Raw genomic sequence first — 27,105 nt, forward strand, 5'->3', positions numbered from 1 at the left:
GCCTTTTTTTAAGTCAATAAATAATCCCAAAGCTATGTTCTTTCTATCTAGGTTCTGCCTTATTTTTGTGACTAGATCCACAGTTGCAGCGGTAGTGTTGCTTCTAGCTCTAAAACCGTATTGCTGTTCAGATATGAAATCAAAGAGTCCAAATAAGTAACCAAGCGATGGATAATTGGACGATAATTTTCTGGGTCTACTAAGGAACCAGATTTATGAATAGGGGCAATCTTTATGATCTTAATCTTTTTCAAGGGATATTCCCAAACTCATTAATGAGTCTGGGAATATCCCTTGAGACATAAGCTTGTTAAAACAGTGTGCCAAACTTTTTGATATAGAACTACATAAACATTTTAATGCTTTTGTTCTAATTTCGTCTCTACCAGTACTAACATTCGAATCTAGATCCCCTATAAGTCTCTCAATCTCACTGGAACTACATGGTTCGAATGTTTTAAGTTCATGATTATTATGTTCATTGATTGTATGAATCGGGTGTAGAATGTTGTGGTATTGTGTTGGTATTTTTTTAGCCAATAAGAAACTTATTGTTGCGAAATATTTATTAAAAACGTTACAAATATCCTTTATATCAGACATTACTTTTGATTCTACGTTTATTTTGGAGGGAGGACAACTTTTATTTGTTTTATTAATACATAATTTACATTTCGTAGTAACAAATTAATTTTTATATAAAAAAAAAAAATACTTTTATTAAACTTCGTCTTTTACACTACATACTTTAGACGATAATTAATCTATACAAATAAATAAAATCTGTCTGTCTGTGTGTAAAGAAAGTGTCTGTTTGTAATATTAAAATAATTATGTTTGCTCGTAAACGAAAAAAACACCGACTTCAATTACATCGACAAGTAATACAACGTAGGTAGACAAAAAAATAGTCAAGTATATGTGCGTTATCCAAAATTACTCAAAAAGTAATCATCAGATCTCGATCAAATATATATGGAACTACATGACAAGTAGTCTGTAGACTCTACATTCCGAATCATTGGTAGCTTTACTTTTACAAAAATAATAAACACCTTAAATTTTTAATTTGTAAATGACATAATGACAGGCCAACACGCCAACTCGCCAACACACCAACACGCCAACAGGCCAACACGCCAACAGACCAACACGCCAACAGACCAACACGCCAACAGACCAACACGCCAACACGCCAACACGCCATCACGCCAACAGGCCAACACGCCAACTCACCAACACTGGGCCAAGACGCCAACAGGCCAACACGCCAACTCGCCAACACACCAACACGCCAACAGGCCAACACGCTAACAGACCAACACGCCAACAGACCAACACGTCAACAGACCAACACGCCAACAGACCAACACGCCAACACGCCAACACGCCAACAGACCAACACGCCAACACGCCAACAGGCCAACACGCCAACAGACCAACACGCCAACACGCCAACACGCCAATATGCCAACACGCCAACAGGCCAACAGGACAACACGCCAACAGGCCAACACGCCAACACGCCAACAGGCCAACACGCCAAAACGCCAACAGGCCAACACGCCAACACGCCAACAGGCCAACACGCCAACTCACCAACACTGGGCCAAGACGCCAACACGCCAACTCACCAACACTGGGCCAAGACGCCAACAGGCCAACACGCCAACTCGCTAACACGCCAACACGCCAACACGCCAAGACGCTAACACGCCAACACGCCAACATGTCAAGTCCAACACGCCGACACGCCAACAGACCAACACGCCAACACGCCAACAGACCAACACGCCAACACGCCAACGCGCTAACACGCCAACACGCCAACACGCCAACAGGCCAACAGGACAACACGCCAACAGGCCAACACGCCAACACGCCAACAGGCCAACACGCCAAAACGCCAACAGGCCAACACGCCAACACGCCAACACGCCAACACGCCGACACACCAACACGCCAACTCACCAACCCGCTAACACGCCAACGCAAAATTTAAATGAGTTCACATGACAAGCACCGTTTGTTTATTTAAAAAAATATTAAAATCGGTCCACACAGTCAAAAGTTCTGAGGTCAACAAACATAAAAAAACCACCTATGGTGCTTTACCAAACGACCAAAGTATTATTATTAATTAATATTGTATCTAATTTACTACAACATAAACACGCCTAAAAGATATCCCAATAAAATTTTATATGCCAGTATTAGCAAGTCAAATAGTGCAGGAATTACGGGGTGTGTGTTGATTCTATTTACACTACCTAAACAACAAAACTTCATATACAAAATGTTCCATTTAAATAGCTCATATAAAAACATTATACAAATATAATTTAGATAAAATTTTCAAATAATTAAATCTGAACAAAACACATACAACACCCGCTCTGGTTTATTGGTGCGTTTTGTCGCCTAAACACCGACGGTCGCGTTTTCGATTCCCAGGATTGATATTTGTATTTGTACAAATATTTCTTCCTGGTTTAGATGTCTGTACTTGTGGATCTCCCCATCGCACTTCGGAGAACACGCTAAGGTGCTGGTCCCGGTTTTTATCATAAATACCTGATAGAGATCGTCACCATGGTAGAGAACATATCCGCCAACCCGCAGTGGAGCAGCGTGATGGACTAAGCTCCAACGCTTCTCCTACATGAGAAAGAGTCCTATGCCCAGCAGTGGGATGTCACAGGCTGAATGCGATGTTAATACGAAAAAACATTTACCATGTCTGATAATTTTATTGACTTATCTGGTTCACTTACAACTTTAATGTATTTACACTATTAATTGTCTATAGAAAAATAACTTTAATTCCAGACGGTGACTTAAATTGAAACCAGACTGTGTGACAACTGTGGAAAACGGATTTTGCGCGATTTTGGAACAAACATACAGACAGAGTCTTAAACTTAATGCGATAACTAACCTTAGTGAACCAAAAATCAAAAATCGTAGCAAATATGTAACCGTCTACGTCCGCAGCTATATCTCGTAGCGTTAACACAATTGTAGCACCGCTACGCAATATAAAGTAATTGAATTTACTACGGGGCTTATGAATTCAATTGCATTATTATCTATCTTTGCGTACCTTCGTCAAATTTATCGTTTTATTACCAGTTAGCTTAATAAAATACATGTTTCATAACCGCTTACTCATATCGAATAATTGACAGATTGATGTCGTAGCCACAGGAACTCCTAATTGCGCTAGTCTAGGAGTTCGAACTGGCTTATAACTGATGTTTGTATGGGCCATGTAAATATTTGTAGTGGTCTGACCCTTTATGTATATGTTGTTTTAATTAAAAATAGTACAGTAATACCTCGGACTTACGCGATAGGTGGGACTGAGCGCTATCCGCGTAAGTCGGATTCGCGTAAGTCGGGGTACAGTTTTGCGGGGTACTTTTCGTAATTGATCTGACTATCGATTCCCAAAAAACACAAAATCGTAACTTATGTACCTACGCGCCGATTCCGCACTACACGTCTGTGCCTGTTGTAAACTGAACGAATAATAATGCGGGTGGGGGGAGTCAAACAAAAAACGAATAGACGAGAAAATTAAATCGCGTAACTCCGAATTCGCGTAAGTCGAGATAGCGTAAGTCGGGGTATTACTGTATTCTAAAATAATTACTAAATATTATTTGTTAACAGATAATGTGCCACTACTTCTGGGTGGTATGTGATGGCATTGGAGATGTCGTCTTTGCGTTAGATTTGGTTGTTCAACTACGAACAGGATATTTGGAACAAGGACTTATGGTAAGATGTAGTACAATTCTTCATGTAATATATTACAGGATAAGTTTATTACGCCACCACAACTTGTATATGTATATGTTTATTATTATTTTAATATTATGTGTACTGATTTGAATATTATAAAATACTTCATATTGATTCTTGGATATCTAATCCATTTGTGGTATTTGACACTTGATTAATTACTTAATTACTTAATACTTGATTGTCTGACTCATGTCTCAGTGTGACGTCAGTATCAGTGACCTCTCACTGAATAAGGAATTATACTGAATACAATGTGGCGTAGAGGTTGTGGCAATTTTCAAGACAGCGCTATTCGTACATTTCCCAAGAGAACTAAACATCGTCATTTCAAATCACGCTAAAGCAATATGTGCAATAATACACTTATTAAGTACTTATGTAATTTTTTATGTATGGCAAGTAAAAAATGACGATCTGTATAGTTATGCTTTTTACTATGAAAATATATTACAACTAGCTTCCCGCCCCGGCTTCGCACGGGTATTTAACAAAAATTTCCAATCCCTATTTTCCTTTTCGATTCGAAATCGCTTGTTTCGCTGTTCAAATCGAACTAACTCTGGCGGGTGACACAGGGCTCTTATATATTCAGAGAGCTAGGCTCTAGGATATTCGAGAAAGTTTGAGAATATTTTCTTTCTCACACCTTCTAGAATGTTCTCGACATTATCGGCCGCCGTAACAATAGGTTCTGCAGCAATAGCATACATAGTAAAGGCGCGAAATTTAAAAACTTAAATTTTAAAATGTTTTAATACGAACATATAAAAAATAAGGAAATGTGGAAAAATTGGTAAAATCCTGGATGGTGACGGGCTAACCATATTAGTCACAATAATAATTGGCTGTTACCATTATGTCGCAGGTTCGACCCACGCACCTGTCAAATATCTGTTGTGTGTTTGTCGTGATCTCAGTGTTTGAGCTTCTGTGTCAAGTGTGATTTGTTGAGACTGTACTGACTATTTATTTTCTATTACTTAATATTGATCTACTGGAGGTGATCCCTATCGGACTGTTTTTGCCTTGAAATGGTTCAAGGAGAATTTAAAAATCTTGTGTATCAGCTCCGATGCACGACTGGAATTTAGGTAAACAGTCTAAATAGGCACAAAAAATAGGTAAAAAAACTTTTTAAGTTAAACGGTTTTATGTTAAACATACATTGCAATGTTTAAGATAAATGTACTAAAAACCAAAAAATAATAAAATAGATACAGTCGTGGGAATTATAAACATATGCATAGACTAGACTAAAATAAAACCGTGGGGCACGTCAATTGTCTACAATCGTTGATTAAAATGTTTGTTTTGTAATGTTACACTATAATTAGGCAGTTGTTCAACCGACAACGATGGACGTGTGATAAGTAGGGCTAGAATGTGGAAACAAGCTAGCAAGCTCGATTATAAGCGAGTTTTAGGGTTTCATAGTGGTGAGCGAGTAGTACTTTTATCATATGTTTTGTCGATTAAAGACAAACTACGAGCAGTGAAACGATTCCTCGCCAGTCAGCAGTGTGAATGTCCAACGATAAACTAGTTGAAACATCTCTTTTATTTACATGGAGTGTATAACTATTGGAATTTCCATGAGCAAGAAAATAGTAAGTAATTTCCTCACCGTCTGCGGGCCAACTGCCTATTTTAACGACGAATTAAACGATTCTTCTATCGCACATTAAGTCGATAATTTGTAGACAATTGACGTGCCCCACAGTTTTATTTTAGTCTAGTCTATGCATATGTTTATAACTCCCACGACTGTATCTATTTTATTATTTTTTGGTTTTTAGTACATTTATCTTAAACATTGCAATGTATTCTTTGACGATTAGCAGGAAAGTGGACATAGGGTGCCAATCAAACCACCAATTGCAAATTCATGCGACGTTTCGATCCTTTATTGGACCATCATCAGGCATCTATAAAATACAAAATCATTGAAGAAAGCTGTATACATAAATCAATCCACAACAACAAACAAACAAAAAGAAACCAAATCCTCAGCACCTTTACATACGGTAGTCAAAAGACATCTCCCCGTCAAAGTTCTTTAAGTAAGATTCTAAATTCCAAACACTATATACCATTTTTTAAGTTATATTCTAAACTTTAATCTCTAAATTTTGAAAATTTAAACCACAACATTTGAATTTATTAGGTAACAATATGCACACTTTTAAGTCATTAAGTTTTTAATTTTACAATTTCAAGGCATCAAATTCTCCGAACTTGACTATTGAACTGCATCTAAAACATCAATCATATATGTACACACAAATAACCATCAAAGACTGACAATATCTACATAACGATCAACAACCAACATTTTATATTACCTTTACATATGTTAATTAAATTTATAATTTTTTTCCTCCTATTTTGGTTCCTTTAATTTATATTATTTATACCCACATGTATTTTTCTTCAATTTTATATATTAATTTTTATTATTCATTATTTAAATTGTTAAGATTTACAAAATATTAGTCATTTCTTATCAAATTGTCATTAAAATTAAGTCATTTAAAATTGGCTAGTTAAAATTTACATTAATATTTCTATTTTGTAGTTATTGCTCTTTAAATTTACATTTTAATAATAATAAATAAAATATTAAAGAGCAATAACTACAAAATAGAAATATTAATGTAAATTTTAACTAGCCAATTTTAAATGACTTAATTTTAATGACAATTTGATAAGAAATGACTAATATTTTGTAAATCTTAACAATTTAAATAATGAATAATAAAAATTAATATATAAAATTGAAGAAAAATACATGTGGGTATAAATAATATAAATTAAAGGAACCAAAATAGGAGGAAAAAAATTATAAATTTAATTAACATATGTAAAGGTAATATAAAATGTTGGTTGTTGATCGTTATGTAGATATTGTCAGTCTTTGATGGTTATTTGTGTGTACATATATGATTGATGTTTTAGATGCAGTTCAATAGTCAAGTTCGGAGAATTTGATGCCTTGAAATTGTAAAATTAAAAACTTAATGACTTAAAAGTGTGCATATTGTTACCTAATAAATTCAAATGTTGTGGTTTAAATTTTCAAAATTTAGAGATTAAAGTTTAGAATATAACTTAAAAAATGGTATATAGTGTTTGGAATTTAGAATCTTACTTAAAGAACTTTGACGGGGAGATGTCTTTTGACTACCGTATGTAAAGGTGCTGAGGATTTGGTTTCTTTTTGTTTGTTTGTTGTTGTGGATTGATTTATGTATACAGCTTTCTTCAATGATTTTGTATTTTATAGATGCCTGATGATGGTCCAATAAAGGATCGAAACGTCGCATGAATTTGCAATTGGTGGTTTGATTGGCACCCTATGTCCACTTTCCTGCTAATCGTCAAAGAATATTTATAATAAATGGACACAACGATAGATAATTGCAATGTATGTTTAACATAAAACCGTTTAACTTAAAAAGTTTTTTTACCTATTTTTATTTTCTAGTTTTTAGTTTTTATTTCGCATTCTGTTTAATTCATTTAGTGCTTCATTATTGAAAGGCCCATCTTAAATATTGAGGTTGTATAGTGCACTGTATTCTTCTTGTCAAGCCCTTTTATTTGATACCCATATTGGTGGGATTGATAAAAAATTGTTATCAGACATTTGGTAGCGGTGGCCAGCTTAGATTTCAATTTTGCATAGTAAATTGTATTCTACTTGTTGAGACCTTTCATTTGATACCCATGTTGATGGGATTGATAAAACCTAAGTTATCCGCCATTTTGTAGAGGCCGCCATCTTGGATTTTAATTTTATATAGTACATTGATTATACTGGTTGAGCACTTTCATTTGATACCCATATTGATGGGATCGATAAAACCTACGTTATCCGCCATTTTGTAGCGGCCGCCATCTTGTATTTCAATTTTTTATAGTATATTGTATTCTGCTTGTTGAGCCCTTTCATTTGATACCCATATTGATGGGATTGATAAAACCTACGTTATCCGCCATTTTGTAGCGGCCGCCATCTTGGATTTCAATTTTTTATAGTATATTGTATTCTGCTTGTTGAGCCCTTTCATTTGATACCCATATTGATGGGATTAATAAAACATGAATTATCCGCCATTTTGTAGCGGCGGCCATCTTGAATTTATAATGATAATAAATAAACATAATTGTATTGTCACCAAAATCCAAAGTGTATACAAAATTTCAGATTAATCGGTTGACAGGAAGAGGGTGAAATTTGAATTACTAAATTTGACCCAAGAATAAATAAAAAATAAAAAATAAAACAAACGGGGTGAGCTAAATAAAACCGTTTAATAAAAAAGGGTTTACTATTCTAAGAAACGAATCAAATAACGCCATCTATCGGCAAAAAATGACGTTATTAACAAACGGTACGCTATGGCGGTACGAGCAACGAGCTCATTCGTTCATTGGATTTTACTCCTCATATTTTTTTCATACCGGGGCCTTATATGAAAATCGATGGTTAAGGAGAAAACTACAATAAATATAATATTTATATATAATAAAAGTTTTAATTTTTAGGTATACGACTCAAAGAAATTAGCAAAACACTACATATACTCTCGCTCCTTCCTTCTGGATATCACTGCGCTTGCACCGTTGGACCTTCTACAATTGAAGATCGGAACCAACCCTATCATACGTTTTCCAAGATTTCTCAAGGTAAAAATGTTATAAAAAATGTATATGTATATTCACGTGTAGTCGAATCTTTATAAAAAATAATAGTATGTATTTTATGATATTTTTTCTTTGACATAAATTATCGTTTGACTAAATACCAAAATACTTGTTTATAATAAAAAAAGTTTTTATAACGTAAGTTACGTATTGACACAACAGTTATATGAATTATCACGCTTAAAAGAAATAATAAAAAAGTACTTCACGCTGAGACTATCAGATAATACTGAGATCGTTAGCAACAACTTTGTTCATAACCTTAACATCAACGACTTAGAAGGTATAAAAGCAATTCCTTCCGCCTTGTTAAGTTTCAGATTAAATAACAGTTAAACTAAAAATTCTTAATGTTTTTTCTATATATTTATATGAAAAAAAATGAAATAGAAAAAGATATGTACGCGAATACTGAACGCCTGCACTAAATTGGATATATATATTTGTGTTCATTATTGTCAGTTTGTCGGTGTTGTAAATCAATAGTGTCTCCCTAAATTACTTTATGTTTAATGTAGGTCTCTTAGGACACACCTGCAAGGTCTATACTAATGACGTAAAGTGAATAACATCCTTCAAAAAAGGCTACTTAATTATAGAATATTATTTTTGTAGAAAACAGTTTGTTTTTTTTTTCTTATTTACCATTAACATCAAACCTAGAACTAATTTTAAAAAAATCAGTTTTATAACTCCGTAGGAACATTTAATTAAATTTAATAAAAGACAACATTAAATAAAATTCAATCAGGAAATTTTAATTAAATTTAATTTAAAAAAAAAGAAAAGAAACATTATACACATACAAATAATTTACTTCTAAATTACGTAATTTATTTTTAACTGACTCCAAAAATAGGAGGAGGTTCTCAATTCGATCGCATTTTTTTCATGTTATTTAAAAAGGTTAAAGTTTTAATTTAAATGATTAAATAAAAAATATTTTAGGTGTATAGAGCTGTAAATTGCTACTACATCGTGGAGTCCAGGACTGTGTACCCAAACTTCTGGAGAGTAATTAACTTGATCCATATCTTACTTATTTTGGCGCATTGGTTCGGATGTTTTTACTTCCTGCTATCCGAAGCTGAAGGATTCCAGGTATTTGGTTACGTGTAAAATATTAATTTATACAGAATATAGTAATAATCTTAATTATTTCAATTAAATATTGTATTGAACACTATGGAGGTCTACTACCTTTATCGTCCTGGGCCTTTTTTATGAAGTAGGAGAGCTTTCTTAGGAAGGAGAAAATTCACAACACTGCTGCCTAATTTGGCTGACCAATTTTTTCTCAACGATTTTTCATTTTCTGAATATTCTTCAACAATAATAATATAAATCTGAGGCTAATGTCGGATTATTTCGATATTAAATCCGATTTCAACTAAATCAGCTTATAATTAAAAATAAATTTTACTGAATAAATTGTTTCATGACAAGTCATTTTTAATGGTAACAAAATTTATCTATCTTCTATAGTAATAAACGGAAAGCCGATTTTTTGTTCCGTTATACCGCAAAAATTACTGAAACGATCGAAACGCTTATAACATAAGATGCAGCCTACTTCGGAGAAGGTTTTAGTGTATATGTTGGTTATTATAACTTATCGTGTAAAAAATATGAAAAGACAGAGGTCACTGGTGTTAGGTATATTGAAATAACATTTAACTAATAGTTTAATATTATGTTCAGGGAGATTGGGCGTACCCACACCGACCAGGCGACTACGCGACCTTAACTAGAAAATACCTCGGTTCTCTCTATTGGTCAACGTTAACTCTGACTACTATAGGAGACTTGCCTACACCCGAGACTAACGCTGAGTAAGTATCCGCATGACTGTGTTTTATTAAATAATTATAATTTTTTTATTATTTTTGTTTTATTATCTGTAACGGCAAAGGTAGATTGTAGATGGTTAAATATTTAAGAAAATTGTTTTATTTGTAAATTTTTGTCAGTAATATTTATACATGAAATAACTAAAATGATTATTTACATTTACTCAAGATCAAATTTGTAATTTGAAATTATTTCAGGAGTAAAATTATGATGACAATATTTTATTGAAATCTGAAAAATGAAAAAATTAAATAAGCTATCTTTCAGAAAACATATTTTTAATAACGAAATTAATGAAAGATTAACACAGCATTTTTACCTGGATTAAACCCGGTTCAGTTTGTGTATACGCATAAAATATATCTTATTAGTTATGTTATAATTTCCTAAGTGTCCTTATATAATATATTACTGTATTAGTAAAACTTAAAAAGAATTACGTTAATAATAACCGACTCATTTCTTTCCAGATATGTACATATTTACATTGACAAATACAGATTTTAGCGACTTCAATATATTTTCAAATCCTATTAGTAAATAGCTGTTATATTAAGACGAAAATAATTTTCAAAATGACAGATTCTCTACAACTCATAAAATATCAAAGATATAAAACAGAGAGCAAAGAGATATAAAATAGAAACCATACATATTTACGACGATTAAAAAAAATAGAATAAAAATAAGTCAGTGATAAAATATACCACCTTTTTATTACAGTTACATAAGCATGTTATTCATTGGATTTTACTCATTCAGAGCGCAAAAGCTCTATGTTCCACGCATTTCCTTTGATTTTAAGATCAAATAATTTTTATACGATTTCCTAATTTAGGACGATATCGTAATTCATTAAAGATTAGGAAGACTGCCATAAGCCGTTTGAAAGCTTTCGCTATTTTAAACGTTATAGACATAATATAGAAATATAATAATTAGGTCTATTATTAAATATTAATAGAGTGAAGTAAATAATATGAAAATCAAATATCTCGTATTGTTAATTCCAAATTAATATTCATCGGTACACACACTTTCAATTAAATATCATTTCAAGATCTGAGGTTATGATTCATATAAAATTAATAAAACTGACCCAAATTTTAATACTCGATTACAATTTGAAATATTTTGAGTATTTAATATTTGCATTTGTTTTACTATAAATTAAACAAGGAGATTGATTAAAAACATTTAAGATATAAAAAATAAATTAATATTTACCTAGCATTAGTGACTTTAAAAATACAATTTCTCTCAAACGTTGAAATACCTAATAAGTGCTAAATCTCTAACATATAATTAAAGAAATCTTTGAAATAAAACTAATAACTTACATAACCTAAAAAACCTAATTAATCTCGTTATAATAAATAGTATAATAATTTAAAACTAATACACACATACTAAAAATTATAATATATGAGTGTTTCTGATTAAATGAGTGTTTAAATTATAATATAGATGTATGTGTTAACCTAGAGTGTTCTAACAAAGGCGTTGCTTGTGTGTATAGCGCGCACGGAGGCCCCAAATTTTTGCCGCGGCGGGGACTCAAATCCCGTCTTCTACAATTCAGATCTAACCGGGGGTATGTTATAATCGCACGCGATTGGTCAGAACATGAATTCGTTTAATAGATTATAATAAATCCTTGTACAAACAACAATTTCAAAAATCGTTATCGTAATGCTAGTACGATTTATTGCAACTAGATCCATGAAAGAAAATATATAAGCAAACAAAACTACGAATTCGTAGTCTTTCGTAGCATACATAAAAAATATACGTTTGACAAGAAACCAATTTTGACTAATTTTGACTTCTTATTGTGCATTCGTTTTGCAATTTTTTGACGACGTGTTGGCACAGCTAGCGGTTACGAGTATTAAACTCGACAATTATTTGTATAGGCTATTTAAACATTTGTGATATGGGTGGATGTGCTAATATACTCGTATAACGCGTATTTCTGAACTCCCAATACAAATGATTCACACCCTTCTGGGGCCCTTTTAGTGCCAACTTCATGTGACGTTTATCTATTTCATTATTTATGAACTGGAATATTTTATATCAAAAACAAATGATTTTAAGACAAAACACTTACGATGCTGTCATCTCATTATACTAATCGTTCATCTAAATTTCTCTCCCAGCTATTGCGAATGACAGTAAAATACTTAGAATAAAAAATGGTTAACTGAACATAGAATAGGTGGAAAAAGCCATTACAGGGGATATTTTATGTTCTCCTAATCTTTTTATTTGTAACGAGCGACGCGCTCGCTAAATCAGAATCAAATAAATGAAATTTACTAATGAAGAAAATAAGAAGTTTGCTTAGATGGAAAACATGTTAGAAAATGTTTTTTATTGGAAACACTGTTGAGCGAAAACCTTTTTTCTCGTTATTTCGTAGAATACTTGTCGTAATCCACCCCTGCTCTACTACGGCTTAAGAGATATATCTCTTACAAAATCTATTTAAACAATATCTGTACACTCGCTTCATCCTGTAATATCCCACTGCTGGGCATAGGCCTCTTCCCCATGTAGGACAAGGATCAGAGCTTAATCCACCACGCTGCTTAAATTCGATGGGTAATACAATACGAGTATGTGTACAACAAAAATTGTTACAATTTGTTGTCTAAACATGAAAGATCTTTTATTAGCCCGTTGGCGCAGTTTTCTGCTCCGCGTTGCGACTTCGATTACCGCTTGATTTTGGGTGTTATATTTGTATTTACATATGTATTATTTTTATGCATATTGAAATCAATTAGACCGAACATAGATTTTTCTCCTTGTGTGTTTTGTTCATCATGCAAAGCCAGAGTACAAGAAATTAGATACGGTTTTTATAGTTGTGATCCAGGAGTCCAACTGAGATCTGATGTGGGTTGTTGGTTGGGATTAGAAAAAAATAGCATATAATAGAAAGACGTAAACTATAATCCCTTTTACATCACACGTCATACAGTAGGTACAGTTGGCACAACTTTTTTACGTAACAGATTTTACTCATAGGCAATGAACTTTGTACACGAAATTTAAAATAGGTCACTGGATCGATCTACTGAGCAATTCAGACCGACAGATTGGGATAATTTATCCATTAAATCCTTTTCTAATTTAGATGGACAAGAAACTTGTAAAATTAATAATGTTTTCAATATGTATATCTTTCCTTATTACTATTGTGCCAAAATATTTCAATGTTCCGTTATTATTTTTTACTAGCCCAGATGCACAGTTTGCGGTAACCCTGTTTTCTACTCAATAAGTTGTGTGTTCGATTGCTGTCTAAAAATGTCTAAGACATTAATTTCAATGGCTATAGCTAGAAATATAAAATGTTTAGAAAGATAATTAAATGTCAACTATCTTGAGAGACTTGAAAACTAGATCTTTTCACTCTAAGCGCACTATCTGCAAACATAGACAGCAAACAAGTTAGCCTGTCTAAACTCCGGTAAATGCTGACCCTACGAAATCATATGCCAACCATTCGATAGACTTACTAAATTAATAGCTTTGATTCGACCCTATATATATTTATGTATGTTCGAGGATAACTTTGTCGTTTATGAACCGATTTTGATAATTCTTTTTTTTTTGTTAAAAAGGAGATATCTTAAGTGTAGTACTGTGATAAGGAAACCAGGATCTGATGACGGAATCCCAAAGAAATCGAGGGAAACCCTCGAAAATCGTAGTGACGACTAGTGCGTTTGTTAATTTTTTTCGTCTACTTACGTTGTATTACCTGTCCATGTAATTAAAGTCGGTTTTTTTCGTTTGTGAGCAAACATAATTAATTATCTATCAAAAGATTTGAGTTCGATTATTAAGTTTTTCTTATTTTTAACCGACTTCAAAAAGGAGGAGGTTACTCAATTCGACCGTATATATTTTTTTTATGTATGTTCGGGGATAACTTCGTCATTTATGAACCGATTTTGATAATTCTTTTTTTGTTGGAAAGAAGATATCCTAAGTGTGGTACTATAATAAGGAAACCAGGATTTGATGATGGAATCCCAGAGAAATCGAGGGAAACCCCTCGAAAATCCGCATAACTTTTTACTGGGTGTACAGATTTTGATGATTTTTAATTTAATCGAAAGCCGATGTTTATCGTGTGGTCTCCTTTAAATTTCATCGAGATCTGATGACAACTTATGGAATAATTTTTGATAATGCGTATTTACTTGACTATTTTTTCGTCTACCTACGTTTTATTGTCGATGTAATTGAGTAGGTTTTTTTTCGTTTGCAAGGAAACACAATTATTGATTAATCATATTGTACAAAAGATTTTCGAAATAAGTTTCGAAATAAGTAATGGTAGCGTTGTCAGTTGGCAGAGATGCCGCCTTTATAAAGTAAATAAATCAATTGATTCTGTACGAAAGAGCTTTTACTAATAATTACGCGTCGGGTGGTTGTCGCAGAACTCGAAGCAAATAACTAATGCGCTACCAGTAGCGTTTGCAGTTAATGATTACAGATGTTTGCCATTGGTCTGGGTGTTTTTGCTTTCATGTCGTATATCTGAACCCCTTAGAATATAGGATTTAAATTCTGCAGGGGCCGTTGAGTGTAAGTTTTATTTAGTCACTATTTAAAAATTCATGTTTACTGTTACTTAATAGTTATAACGCAATTAGTGAGAGAACCGTGATTCAAAATTCATAAAAATATCTGACAATAAACTAAACACCAATGTTGAAAAATAAATTAACTAACTATATACAATAGTTTAATATTCTATAGACTATACATAGGTATATACAACACTGATACATATATTACTATGAGCTATGAGTACATTATACCGAGCTCAGTAATCGGTCGGTAGTCACGAAAATATCGATATTCAAAGCCTTCTTCAATAAAGTATATGATTGATTGATTTACTTTAAAAATCCATGCTGTCATTGTTACGAAATAATGTTACTATTTTTAAACTTCTTTACTGTAAGTCCAAACATTTAACAATAATGGCACATATATGATAACAAGCAAATATGTGTAAATATGGACATAGATATAAAATGTTCAGAAATTATAAATGAATGAATGATGAGTGATCAAAGAGTACTTGTAAGGAAAAAAAACCATCAGCGTCGGACCACGTCCTAGTTTTACTACGCAGTCACAGGACTGTCGATCTGTAGTTTTTATGATAAATCGCCTGTGGTATTAATATAATTATAATGCATGTTTAACAAAAGGCTTGAGCATTTTGAGCCCGTGGATGTATATTTTTAAATAAAAAAAAAAAACAATAATAGCACATGTTACGTATTGTAATAACTAAAATTACTTATATTTAATTAGAAGGCCTTCCTTAAGAGTAAGTTTTTATGTATATCTGTTTTATTATTATTTTATCTTATAGCTCCACTTGTTCTTAAAAATGATGAGAATGATCGTGTGAAAAATAATCATAGGAAATCGATACTTATACCTGAAAATGATTTCTACAAGCATTTTTTTATCAAGTCCCTACGCAAGTACAGTACTATTAATAATATTTACTAACGTGTCCCTATAGAATGACTATGGTCCAGTTCGGTTCATTTCAGCCTATTGCAGTCCACTGCTGGACATAGGCCTCCCAATTCGTGCCATATATGACTATGGTACATTTTACAAAACAAGGCAGGACAGCGTCTGTCGAATAGCTCGTATTGAATATATTTAAGGTATAATAAAAAAAATTAAGGTGAATAACGTTTTTAAGAAGAATGAATTTATTCTATATACAAACTCTTTGCCAAAAAAAACGAAGGTGAAACTTTTCACTAACCTCTAAGCTGATCCTATTTTCCGTATCCTTCCTTTATTTTGAACAAGGATATAACTTACAACGGCAAAGTTTCTTTCCTTATATTACATTTCATCATTAAAATTACCAAAACTAAAAATTTGACTTAAAAAAAAGGAGGTGTTTCTCAATTCTACAGAATATTTTTCTGTGCTACCTTATAACGTTTTACTAGGTGTACCGATTTTGATTATTCTTTTCATAGTCAGGAGTTGGATTTTATTACCCAGAGGAAGTCCCTAACGGATGCTCCGTATGTCCGATTCACACGGACTCTGAACCGAAGGTGTCCTCAGGGGTCTTCATTGGACACTCCTGGGCGGAATCACGGATGGTTACACTTCCGCCCATAGTTAGGAGCTGGTACTTGTCATGTGGTCAAATTTAAATTTGAGCGAGATCTGACGAGTTATTTTTGAGTTTCCCATGGTTGATTATGTATATATACAACTTAATTACATATAATGGTTTATAGCCTACCCACTTAAATAGTCTGTAAAAATCATAATATCTGTAAACGTTTTTACAATATTTTTTTTAAATCGACCATACTTTTAAAAATGTACACCGCTGAAATTAAAAGAAAATTTTAGTACAGTATAAAATTAAAATCAAAAAGAACTAAATCAATTGTTAATTTACATTAATAGTTGTTCCGAGAATAAAATTTTAAATTATAATTGAGAGCAACACGGACCCTCTATTCACAGGTAAACATTCTCAATGGATCCCGCATTTGAAATTAAAATCAACGTTCTAAAAAAAATTTCAAACTTTGCTCAGTATAAGGCCTCTTACATCGACTTTAAAAAAAATGTAACTTCGTCTACTCTGCGCGATCTACTTTAATTTCTTCACGTTGGTGTTATTCGTATGAATCAAAATAGTTTTTGAATTAGTACTATATTAATAATTGTGTCTAAATACACCCTACATAGAGTACAATAGACAATTAATTATTTTTTGTCACTTTCGAAGGGATTAAACATAAAACAAATAACTTAAATATACCAAAGAATATTCAGGTACCAAAGTGTTTTGTTCCTATGGTGAGTAAGGTGGCCAGATGTCCTGCGGAGGGGTGGGGTCGGGAACGCGCTTGCGATGCTTCTGGTGTGGCAAGCTTTTTATATGCGCTATGTAAACGAGATGAGTAGCTGTGTTAAAAAGTGTACGTATTATCAAATCGCTGATGACACGTGTACGAGACACGGCACAGTGGCTGATATATGTTTTATATCAGCCACGTTATATACCTGAGGTGGCCATTAAGAAATTAAAAAGATGACTTCGATGTATTGATACAGTGGTGCCATGATGCAGGGCAAGACTCTCACAAGAAAATTAATGAACTTATATAGTCCCTCGACTCATTAATCTGCGACGGTAAAATTTGGTTGAATGTATCAAAAATAACTGTTACTGAAATACTAATGTAACAACGTAAACTGCACGAGTTTCTTGTAGCATTGAACAAACCTTAGTTGTTTTCTTTTGCTGCTTGTAATTATAGATTTGTATATATTATCTCTAATTGATAATTAAATAAGAAAGCGTCCATAGGCTACGGTAACTACAAACTATCACGTAGACCCTACGCTTGTCTACCGACATAGTACCTAGTATTCCAAAAATACTGAAACTGAGATCATTTTAGTCGGTTGATTAATATCTTAATTAATAATCCACTTCGTTATAATCTCTTTGTTGCTGAATCAAAGGAAAATGAAAAGATTAACTCTCGGAAACTAAGTTTCCATCACAAATTCTAATTACAAAAGCCTTTCTCGCATACGTTTACGAAGGCTATTTAAACATCGCATAATTTGTGACCATAATATTTATGTCAAAATATTTTTGAAAAATTGTCAAAAAAGGTTCTTAAAAAAAATAGTTACTTTTAAATAATGTTAAAATTTTTACCTAATCTAGATTAGATTTATTTTCATACCTGAATAAATTGCTGTGACACGGTGTTTACTTTTGTAGTTATCTTCATTTTACTTGTACATTGCTATGCAATGTGTGTAGATCTTGTACTCAAGCCGATTATTTCAAATACAATATCTGACCTTAGATTAGTAGAATAACTATATATCGAGTATTATTTGTTACAGGCTGAAGCAAGTATTATTTGTAGTTACACTGATTTTGATAATTTTATAAGTCTAAGGCGAACTTAATGTAACTTTTATGGCTACCAAAATATATACACTGTACATATGTAGAGCAGGTCTTAGATATATATATAGAGCAGATTATATAAATCAATCGATATGGAAACTACAAATAAATTTGACAGTAATTCTCATCGATCCAGTATATTCCATCGGATAAATTTCCAATGTTTCCTCATGTATAAGATACTTCAGTCGTTAAAGCGTAATCCGATATTTCCTTAATTTGCAAGTATTGATGACTTTATAAATATGTTTACCATAACAAACTTCAGTATTAATGAGTATAATGACTTGCGTAACGCTTTGATAGCCTAACCAATACACATATATAGCTATGTTTATATATATAAACATAGCGAAGAATACTCTTTTTATTTTTTGATGCAATTTTTGTATATTATAGGTCTCTTTAAAAATGTAACGAATTTCTTAAATTGTACTGTTGGACTACCACTTACAAAGAATAAAAAGATTTATTCAAACATTATTATTTCAAAGTATTTAAAACAACTTTGTTACACAGAAAACACACATTTGTTGTTTGAACAGAAAGCGTGAAACAGTTTGACGTTATTTTTTTATCATTTTCCCTTGAAAAGTTAAATCTACTAAGTTATAAGAACGCGCTTATAAGTAATAAATATTAAGACTAACCTAATAGTCGATTCGCAAAGGTCACTATTTCACCTACCACATAAAAAGGTAGGGTCTTACCCAATATACTACATAAGGTCAAGCTGAAAATTGTCCGGTCTTATATCTGTGAATTATGGGAAGGCTCTCGACACCCATAAAATATCGTTCCGGAACGCTGTAAGAACTCCACTTCTCTTTTATAGGCTGACGTCTATAAATTTAACAATGATTAAGCCACTGGTCGATCGCTTTATATTTTTATTTTTATCTTTAAAGGATCATTTCTTGTTACGACAATGTTATTTTATGGCGTCTCTAAAATTTTCCATAAACATTTTCGCTAAATCTTTTATTAGTAAACAAATCAAGTTAAGTTCTTCTAGTACAATTAAGTCAGTTTACTATCATAACTGAAGTAAGTTCTAGTTAGTAGTAGGTAAAGTAAACGCCTTTTTGAGTGTTTGTTGTTTGCGTCTTCAAAGCAAACTTTATTATTTGTTTATTACTCTTTAATTTGTATTTTATTTATTGTGTAATACAATATTGTTTTATCACATTTTAAAAAAAAAAAACTTTAAACAGAACTACTTAGTCGCAGCTTTGTAGTAAATTTTGCGAGTTTTGTGGGCTATGAAGAATTAAATATAACTTCTCAGCTATCTGCTATTACTTAATCTCTCTAGCCATTAAATCATATATAAATGAGAAATGTTTAGCGTCACTATTAATTTAAAGTAGCTACCGTCTTTGGCCAAAAAATAGTACAATATTATAATTTTCCCTTAGCCAGCCCAAATTACTCTTTATAATAGTTTAACTTCCAAGAGTAACAACCATCATCAGATGATTGAGGGTTCTGTAACGGCCGAACCCAATATTCAATCTAAAGATAGAGATAGGTAGTTATCATCGACTGCAAATAACTAACTATCTATCCTTTGTAGTTGTCCCAATAATTCGCATAGGGGACTACTATCTCCAGTTAGCTGTAGATAGACCGGCCTGAGCTCTTCCTTAAATTCCAGTATACGCAGCGTCACAGACGGCCTCAGTTATGTTACACAGATGTTTTGTAGTATTTAAATTTGTCATACAAATTTTATTCATATTAAAGTAATCTTGTTTTATAAAAATATGGACAAATTAATTTTTACACAGACTTTTTAATTTATAATAAACGATATTATTTTAATATGGAATCCATGGTAAATCTAGTAACGGAACGTTTTAACACGACACGAAAAGACGCTACGACGCCATTACGCTTTATTGAATCGTTGTTTCGTTTGAATTTGTATAATTTTTTTTACAAATCAAAATTCAAATTATACAAATCATTGCAAATTATAGGTACAATCATTTACCAAATTGTTTGTTTTATTCACAAGATGAGTAAAGTAAGTATTATTTCACAAGAAACATATTATTTTTATTCAATTAATTGTTGCAAAAGAGCAATATCACTTGAACTGCTACTTGAACTTGAGTCTGCCATTATTTTTCACTCGAAATTAATTTTATTTTAAACAAAGAAAATACTTTTTCAATTAATAAATCTTAGTTATCCCCCGAAAACTATAGATCGGATATTGTTGTTACTAAAGATAACCAACGTTACTGACAGATAGAACTCTAATAATATTGGGACGCTTACACTGTCATTTTCATACGAACTGTTATCTCTAGTAAGCTATCCTCCCTCTCGTCGATAGACAGCTTTGAAGGATAAGATTGCCTATCGTCGACAAGTTTATTGGGTCAGTAAAATGAATGATAGATAGATATTTCTGTCTCTAGTAGGACATAACCAGAGATAGATTGAATATTGGGTTCGGCCGTTAGTATGTTAACAATATTCAATTTCAATTTGAGCTATCGTCGATCTTTACATCCTCGAAAATAATTTTAAAATGTTTATACTCGTTTTTTACCACTTACTGTATCCAACCAATGAACCAACCATTTTCTGCATTAAGATCTTTTAAAGTAAATGGATTTCACTGTATTTACGAAATTTGCGAAATGCCATTTAATCTTACGTCCTGACAACAATGCAATAGTAACGAATTTAAATGGGATCAACTGTTAAATCAATATAAAACAGCGCCTCCAGTAATCCAATTGTGAAACGGTACTGAATAGTACTATTTTGACTTTTATAAAAAAAAAAATTAACAGAAATGTTTACAATATTAACAGTACAGAGATTGATAGGACAGTAGAATTCTAGTAATAAAAGTTAGGACTTTACTTACTTCTTTGGGAAGCCCTAAAAATTAATACCTTGGAATCGACAATGTATAAACGATTGTTTGTAATTAAATTTGTTTGAAGGAAATAAAATTTTTATGTTTAGAACAGGAGAGATGTCTCTTTTTGTCTAGAAATTATATTAAAACATGCCTGATGGCGGTTTATATGTATTAATTGTATTTTCTTCAGTAAAAAAATAACATATGTGCGGAGTTTATGTGTATCGCTAATATTTTTATTTAAAATATTATGTTACATTCAACTTTATATTACGTGAATTATAATTCCATTAAGCACGCGAATCCACACAAATTCAAAACGCCTTTACAACTCGATCTAACTACGTGTAAACAAGTTTCCAAGACAGTGAATATCAAATTTATCTTATCCCATGGTCCCTTTGGTGTCAATTTACAAGTTTATTATGGTTATTTTGTTTCTCAAAAAGGACATAATAGAGATAGTCAATTCAGACGAAAATAAATATTTAAATTCGGTTACAATGGGTCAAAAGTGTATAAGTTTAAGGGCTATTGTTTTTACTGTTCAAAATAGAAATTTAAATTGATTGGAAAAAATAATTGTTATATCATTAAAATAATACTTACCTAAAAACTTTATAAATTTTTATATTTATTATCGAGAGAAATAAAATAAACTATTTTTTTAATAATAGATAGTTGTACAATTTATAGATACGTTATAATACCAAAAGATCAACCTACGTCTTATAATGGTTTAAACACAAGAGACTTCTTGTCATAACTTCCAGTGATTAGTACCAACAACCTTCGAGTTATAAATCCCTGTAGAGCACAATTTTATTTCAGTTGTATTTTTGGAGCCAGGAACCTAATTTCCACAAAGATATCGGTTGCTTTGCAATAAAATATGAAGGAAATTACTTTTACGCATTTGAAATTTCAATTTATTTAACATGCCTACGCCTCAGTTTGCACTTGAGTTTGAATGAAGGAAACGATTTACGAATCCGGGTAAATGAGGATACAAAATACCAAGACTAAGGAACATATTTAGTATCTACTCGTATATCATGTCTTGTGAAACTGGACTTTATCACTAGCCCGAAATAATTGTATCGATTTATGTTTGGAAAAATTTCTTTGAAATAGCCGTCTTACGTTACTGGACCATTAGCCCCTAATTGTGTTTACTAATAAACGTAATTGAGCCACCACTTAAATAGATAAGATACCAAGAACTAAACTTTACTGAAATAACTTACGACTATCCCTTTGTTGGACAAGCTTTCCTCTTCTAAACACAAAAACAATTGGAAATAATTAGCTATACGTCGGGTTGGCTGATTATATTCTTAACAAGATAAAAAATTGCTACTAATTATTTATAACAACCAGAGTCAACTAGATTTTACTAGGTACTACTCTAGATATGGTAGGGATAGGGACTAGAATTCGTGAAACCCACAACTATCGGTTTTAATAAAACTTTCAGCTGATGGCCTGATGGCCTGTACCGTATTAGCGCTCACATACCGGCGATTGCACCGATATTGCGGTTTCGATTCCAGCTCGGGATGGATATTTGTATTTGTAGAAATATTTCTTTATGGTCTGGTTGTCTATCCTTGTGGGTCTACCATCATGCCTCACAAAGTACGTTATGCAGTCGAGCCTGCTGTTATCATAGACATATCATGGTAATCGTTACTTATTTTAGGGAATATATCCGTCAACCGGCAGTGGAACAGCGTGGTGAATTAAAACCGACCGCTATCACGGTTTGAATATCACTTTGTATTGAATGGGTTCGTTAGAACTGTCGTTCATAATTTATATTTTACACATATGACATTATTAACTATGACGATCACGTTCCAATACGCAGAATTCGTACCGATCCTTTGAAGGTCGTAATTGAGGACGGTAGTAGTTAGGCATGTATTCCATTCCACATAATAAAAAAAAATAAACCAAAAACACAAATAAGAAAAGGCTGCAATTAAGAGTGCTCTCTTTTGAGTGAGTATCAAGACGGCTGTTTCGTATATTTCAAACTGGAGAAAAAAAATGAGAATATCAAAACTGTAAAGTTCAATCACCAAAGACAAAGCAATCATTACTCATAATAAAATATAAATAGGTACTTATAAAATATTAACTATATCATAAATAATACTGTAAATTTCTAACTGAAACCCCGTTGTAGTTGTATATCGCTACATCTCTTTTATTTTCTTTTTTAACTCGTGATATGTTAGCAAAATTCCTACAAACTAATCATGATCTGACCAATCAACGTCTGTTTCAATAACAAATTAATTCATTAAATCTTAAAATGGCTGTTTGTCTCAATCATAACTTACAGTCAAGATTATTTAAAAGAAAAATGCTTTTGTTGTCCTGCTACAATAATTCGTCTTATCAACCTCAAAACCATATAGGAGAAAAAAGCAGAAATCCAGGTAAGCTATGGCACTTTTAAGCAAAAACACGTTTTATTTTATTTTTGCGCTTCAAAACACAAGAACTAAGTAAATTCACAACAAAAATATAGTTTTATAAAAAAAGAAATCAAGCGTTAATACTTTAATTTACATGTGTGACAAATTTTAAAAGCTTGTACATAGATTTACACATTCAAATCCAATTTTATACACGAGCACTGTTAAACGGCTATTGTTTGTGAAAACGCGTTGGAGAGAAACAGCCATTTTGATACGTAATAAATTTAAAATGGCGGCGGCAGAAATTTGGAGGCTGTTCGCTTCGCAGCGACAAAACTTCGGGTAACAAAAATTGATGTGAATGAAAATTGTATCTTTTGTCATGAAATTGTTTATTTTTATTTGTTCCATTTCCTTTATTTCTCATCGATCGATAGTTTCGGGAAGTATTTGAAAGTTTTCGAACAGCCTTCATTGTTTGAAACCGCCATTTTGTATATTGACGCTTATTATTTAATTTTAACGTGTTTTGTATTGCAACTGTTCGAAAACTTTGCACAGTTTTTTTTTTCTTTAAATTTTTCATTTGTATGATGTGTATTTTTGTATTTGGTTTCTGTATATAGCTTTTGTGTAACCTAGTAACGACTTTCAATGTAAAACCTTAACCAGTATCAGTAGGTTACTGTTTAAAACGTAAATAAAGGTTTGAACTACACGTAACTTAAGATATTAACAAGCTCTCTATCAACAGATACATATTCACAATTGTAAGCTACTTAATCGGCGTATTCATCTTCGCGACGATAGTGGGTCAAGTTGGCAACGTCATCACGAACAGAAACGCGAATAGGCTTGAGTTCGAGCGACTATTGGATGGAGCAAAGACCTATATGAGACATCATAAGGTTAGATTCAATTTAGGTCATGCCTAACAATAATACTATAGTCATAAAAGTGTATTTTATTTGTATTATATTTTATCCATTATTTAATATTTGATCTAACGGTAGTCCTATTATGATTATTACTATCATATTAAAATCAATTTTAGTTTTAGCTAATAATACTAAGTTATTACTGATTGATACAATTGATACGATTCAGCTCGTAACATCCCACTGTTGGGCATAGACCTCTTTCTCCATGTAGGAGAAGGATCGGAGCACAATCCACCACGCCGCTCCACTGCAAATTGACGGATATATTTCCTACTATGAGTAACGACCACTATTAGGTGTATATGATAACAACCGGGACCAAGAGTTTAAAGTGCTCTGCGAGGCACGTTGGGGAGTCTCACAAGGACCAACATACAAACCGAAAAGAAATATTTGTACAAATACAATTATCCAACCCGAGCGGTACCGCAACCGGTGTTTAGACGCGTACTCTTACTCACCGATACACTAGAGTTAGTGGTTTGCTTGATATAATTCTCAGTTATTATTATTTATTGTTATTTTTTTTTTTAATATTAATCGGTAATTTGTATAATTTCACCCTCTCTTTGTAATCTCTATTATTCAATTTAAGTTTTTCTTGGTTCTGAAAGTCGTATCTGCACCCAGTACCTACCTACATTATTATATGTTAAATAATAATTAGAAACTGTTATGGTAATGATTTTAAATATATGCTATGAATAAAATTTATTATGTACTATTGTTGCCAAAATAATTAATACATAAATAAGACAAATTCATACAATTGTATATGTATGTATGTCTTCAACGTATTGAATAATAAACACAACTTCAAGTGTAGATGCATAAAATCAAATATGTAGGATACCAAAAATGTCCAAAAATAATTACTTCACTAAGTCGTAACATATAAAAATATCTTATTTTGATATAGAATTATTTGTAAGAATTCAATTTTCATAAAGTATGTTCAATATAAGAATTAATCTACTAAAATGATGAAATTTCCTCAACACAGCTTCCGTTCATTCAACGTTATTCAAATTATCTATCCCATTTGACATTTTCAATAGTAATTAAAAAGTATATTTTTTTAATTGTACTGATATAAAATTGTAAAAAGAAATCTTTTTAAAATTTTATATCAGTATATATCAGTATATATATATACATATATATATACATATATATAGTTTTATATTTATAAAAAAATATATATGAGACGTTAGAAATCATAAAATGAAATCGTGTCTATTTAATAATAAAATTAGTTCGATTAACTGAAAAAATTATTCCTTTTAAAATTTCAAAAAAACCTAACTAAAAAAAAGCCTTTTTAAACAGTAAAAATCCTTTTGAAAGCTACGACAAAAAAGCCTTTACTTACAACAAATTTAAATACCATTGTAGTGCCGAGGTTTAATAATATAAACATTATCGCGCGTTACTTTATAATAATAGAAAAACATAAAAAACAAGTTAAATTACTTTGAAATTTTATTTTATTAATTTACACTATATTTATATTAGTTAACACGTTTCTTATACAAAAATAACTAGATATATATTTATAATCATTTTACATTTTTATTTTAACAATAAATATTTCAGTAATTCATTTCAGCTTACGTCAGTAAATATTTTTCAATAATAGAACAGAACCTCAAGTTATCAAACAATTATTTAATAGGTCCCAGGAGGTATGAAACGTCGTGTGCTTCGTTGGTATGACTACTCTTGGTCTCGGGGAAGAATACAAGGCGGTGGTGATATCAATACTGCACTAGGTCTATTACCAGATAAACTAAAGACCGAACTAGCCTTACATGTCAACTTGAGTGTTTTAAAAAAGGTACCTAAGTATAAAAAGTAAGATACACGAATCACACGTTCATGGATTAATATTATACAGTCAATTAAATACAGTTATCTTGAATTACCATATTCTTTATACTTCAAAAAACGTTAGTTAAAGTAAAACAAAAAAAAAATCTCATATCTTTTTTTTTATGGTTATTTCAAAAGATTTTAGGAAAAAAACAGTAAGACTATTTGTCCCACGTTGGACACCAAAATTTATAATAATCATAATTTTCAGGTAACAATATTTCAAGAATGTCAGCCGGAATTCCTTCATGATTTGGTTTTAAAAATGAAGGCTTACATATTTACGCCTGGTGATTCAATATGTAGAAAGGGTAAGTCATTTTACTTTAAAGACGAAGTACGTTCTTAAGTACAGAATACTAACTGGGTTTTTTTTCCAGGTGAAGTAGCAAGAGAAATGTTTATCATAGCTGACGGTATACTAGAGGTCATATCAGAGACTGGTAGAGTATTAACTACAATGAAAGCAGGAGATTTCTTTGGTGAAATTGGAATTTTAAACCTCGATGGCCTGAACAAGTTAGTTTATTACAATAATTCTATTAAAATACATAAAGAATCTTCATTATTATGTTAAAACTGCGC

General features: G+C 31.8%; 1 protein-coding gene across 1 annotated transcript in view; it reads left to right on the top strand.

Annotated features, from left to right (window-relative positions):
* The window catches only part of LOC123663680, a 76,904-nt gene that overhangs the window by 34,416 nt on the left and 15,383 nt on the right, over window positions 1-27,105 (top strand). Inside the window, exons 6-14 of the mRNA XM_045598348.1 lie at window positions 3,676-3,783; window positions 8,359-8,499; window positions 9,466-9,618; window positions 10,219-10,349; window positions 11,888-11,962; window positions 24,462-24,615; window positions 26,324-26,485; window positions 26,732-26,831; window positions 26,901-27,039. Of these exons, the coding sequence (XP_045454304.1) occupies window positions 3,676-3,783; window positions 8,359-8,499; window positions 9,466-9,618; window positions 10,219-10,349; window positions 11,888-11,962; window positions 24,462-24,615; window positions 26,324-26,485; window positions 26,732-26,831; window positions 26,901-27,039 (1,163 nt within the window). The remainder of the gene's footprint in view (window positions 1-3,675; window positions 3,784-8,358; window positions 8,500-9,465; window positions 9,619-10,218; window positions 10,350-11,887; window positions 11,963-24,461; window positions 24,616-26,323; window positions 26,486-26,731; window positions 26,832-26,900; window positions 27,040-27,105) is intronic.

Source organism: Melitaea cinxia, chromosome 20, assembly GCF_905220565.1.
Source record: "Melitaea cinxia chromosome 20, ilMelCinx1.1, whole genome shotgun sequence".
Taxonomy (NCBI): domain Eukaryota; kingdom Metazoa; phylum Arthropoda; class Insecta; order Lepidoptera; family Nymphalidae; genus Melitaea; species Melitaea cinxia.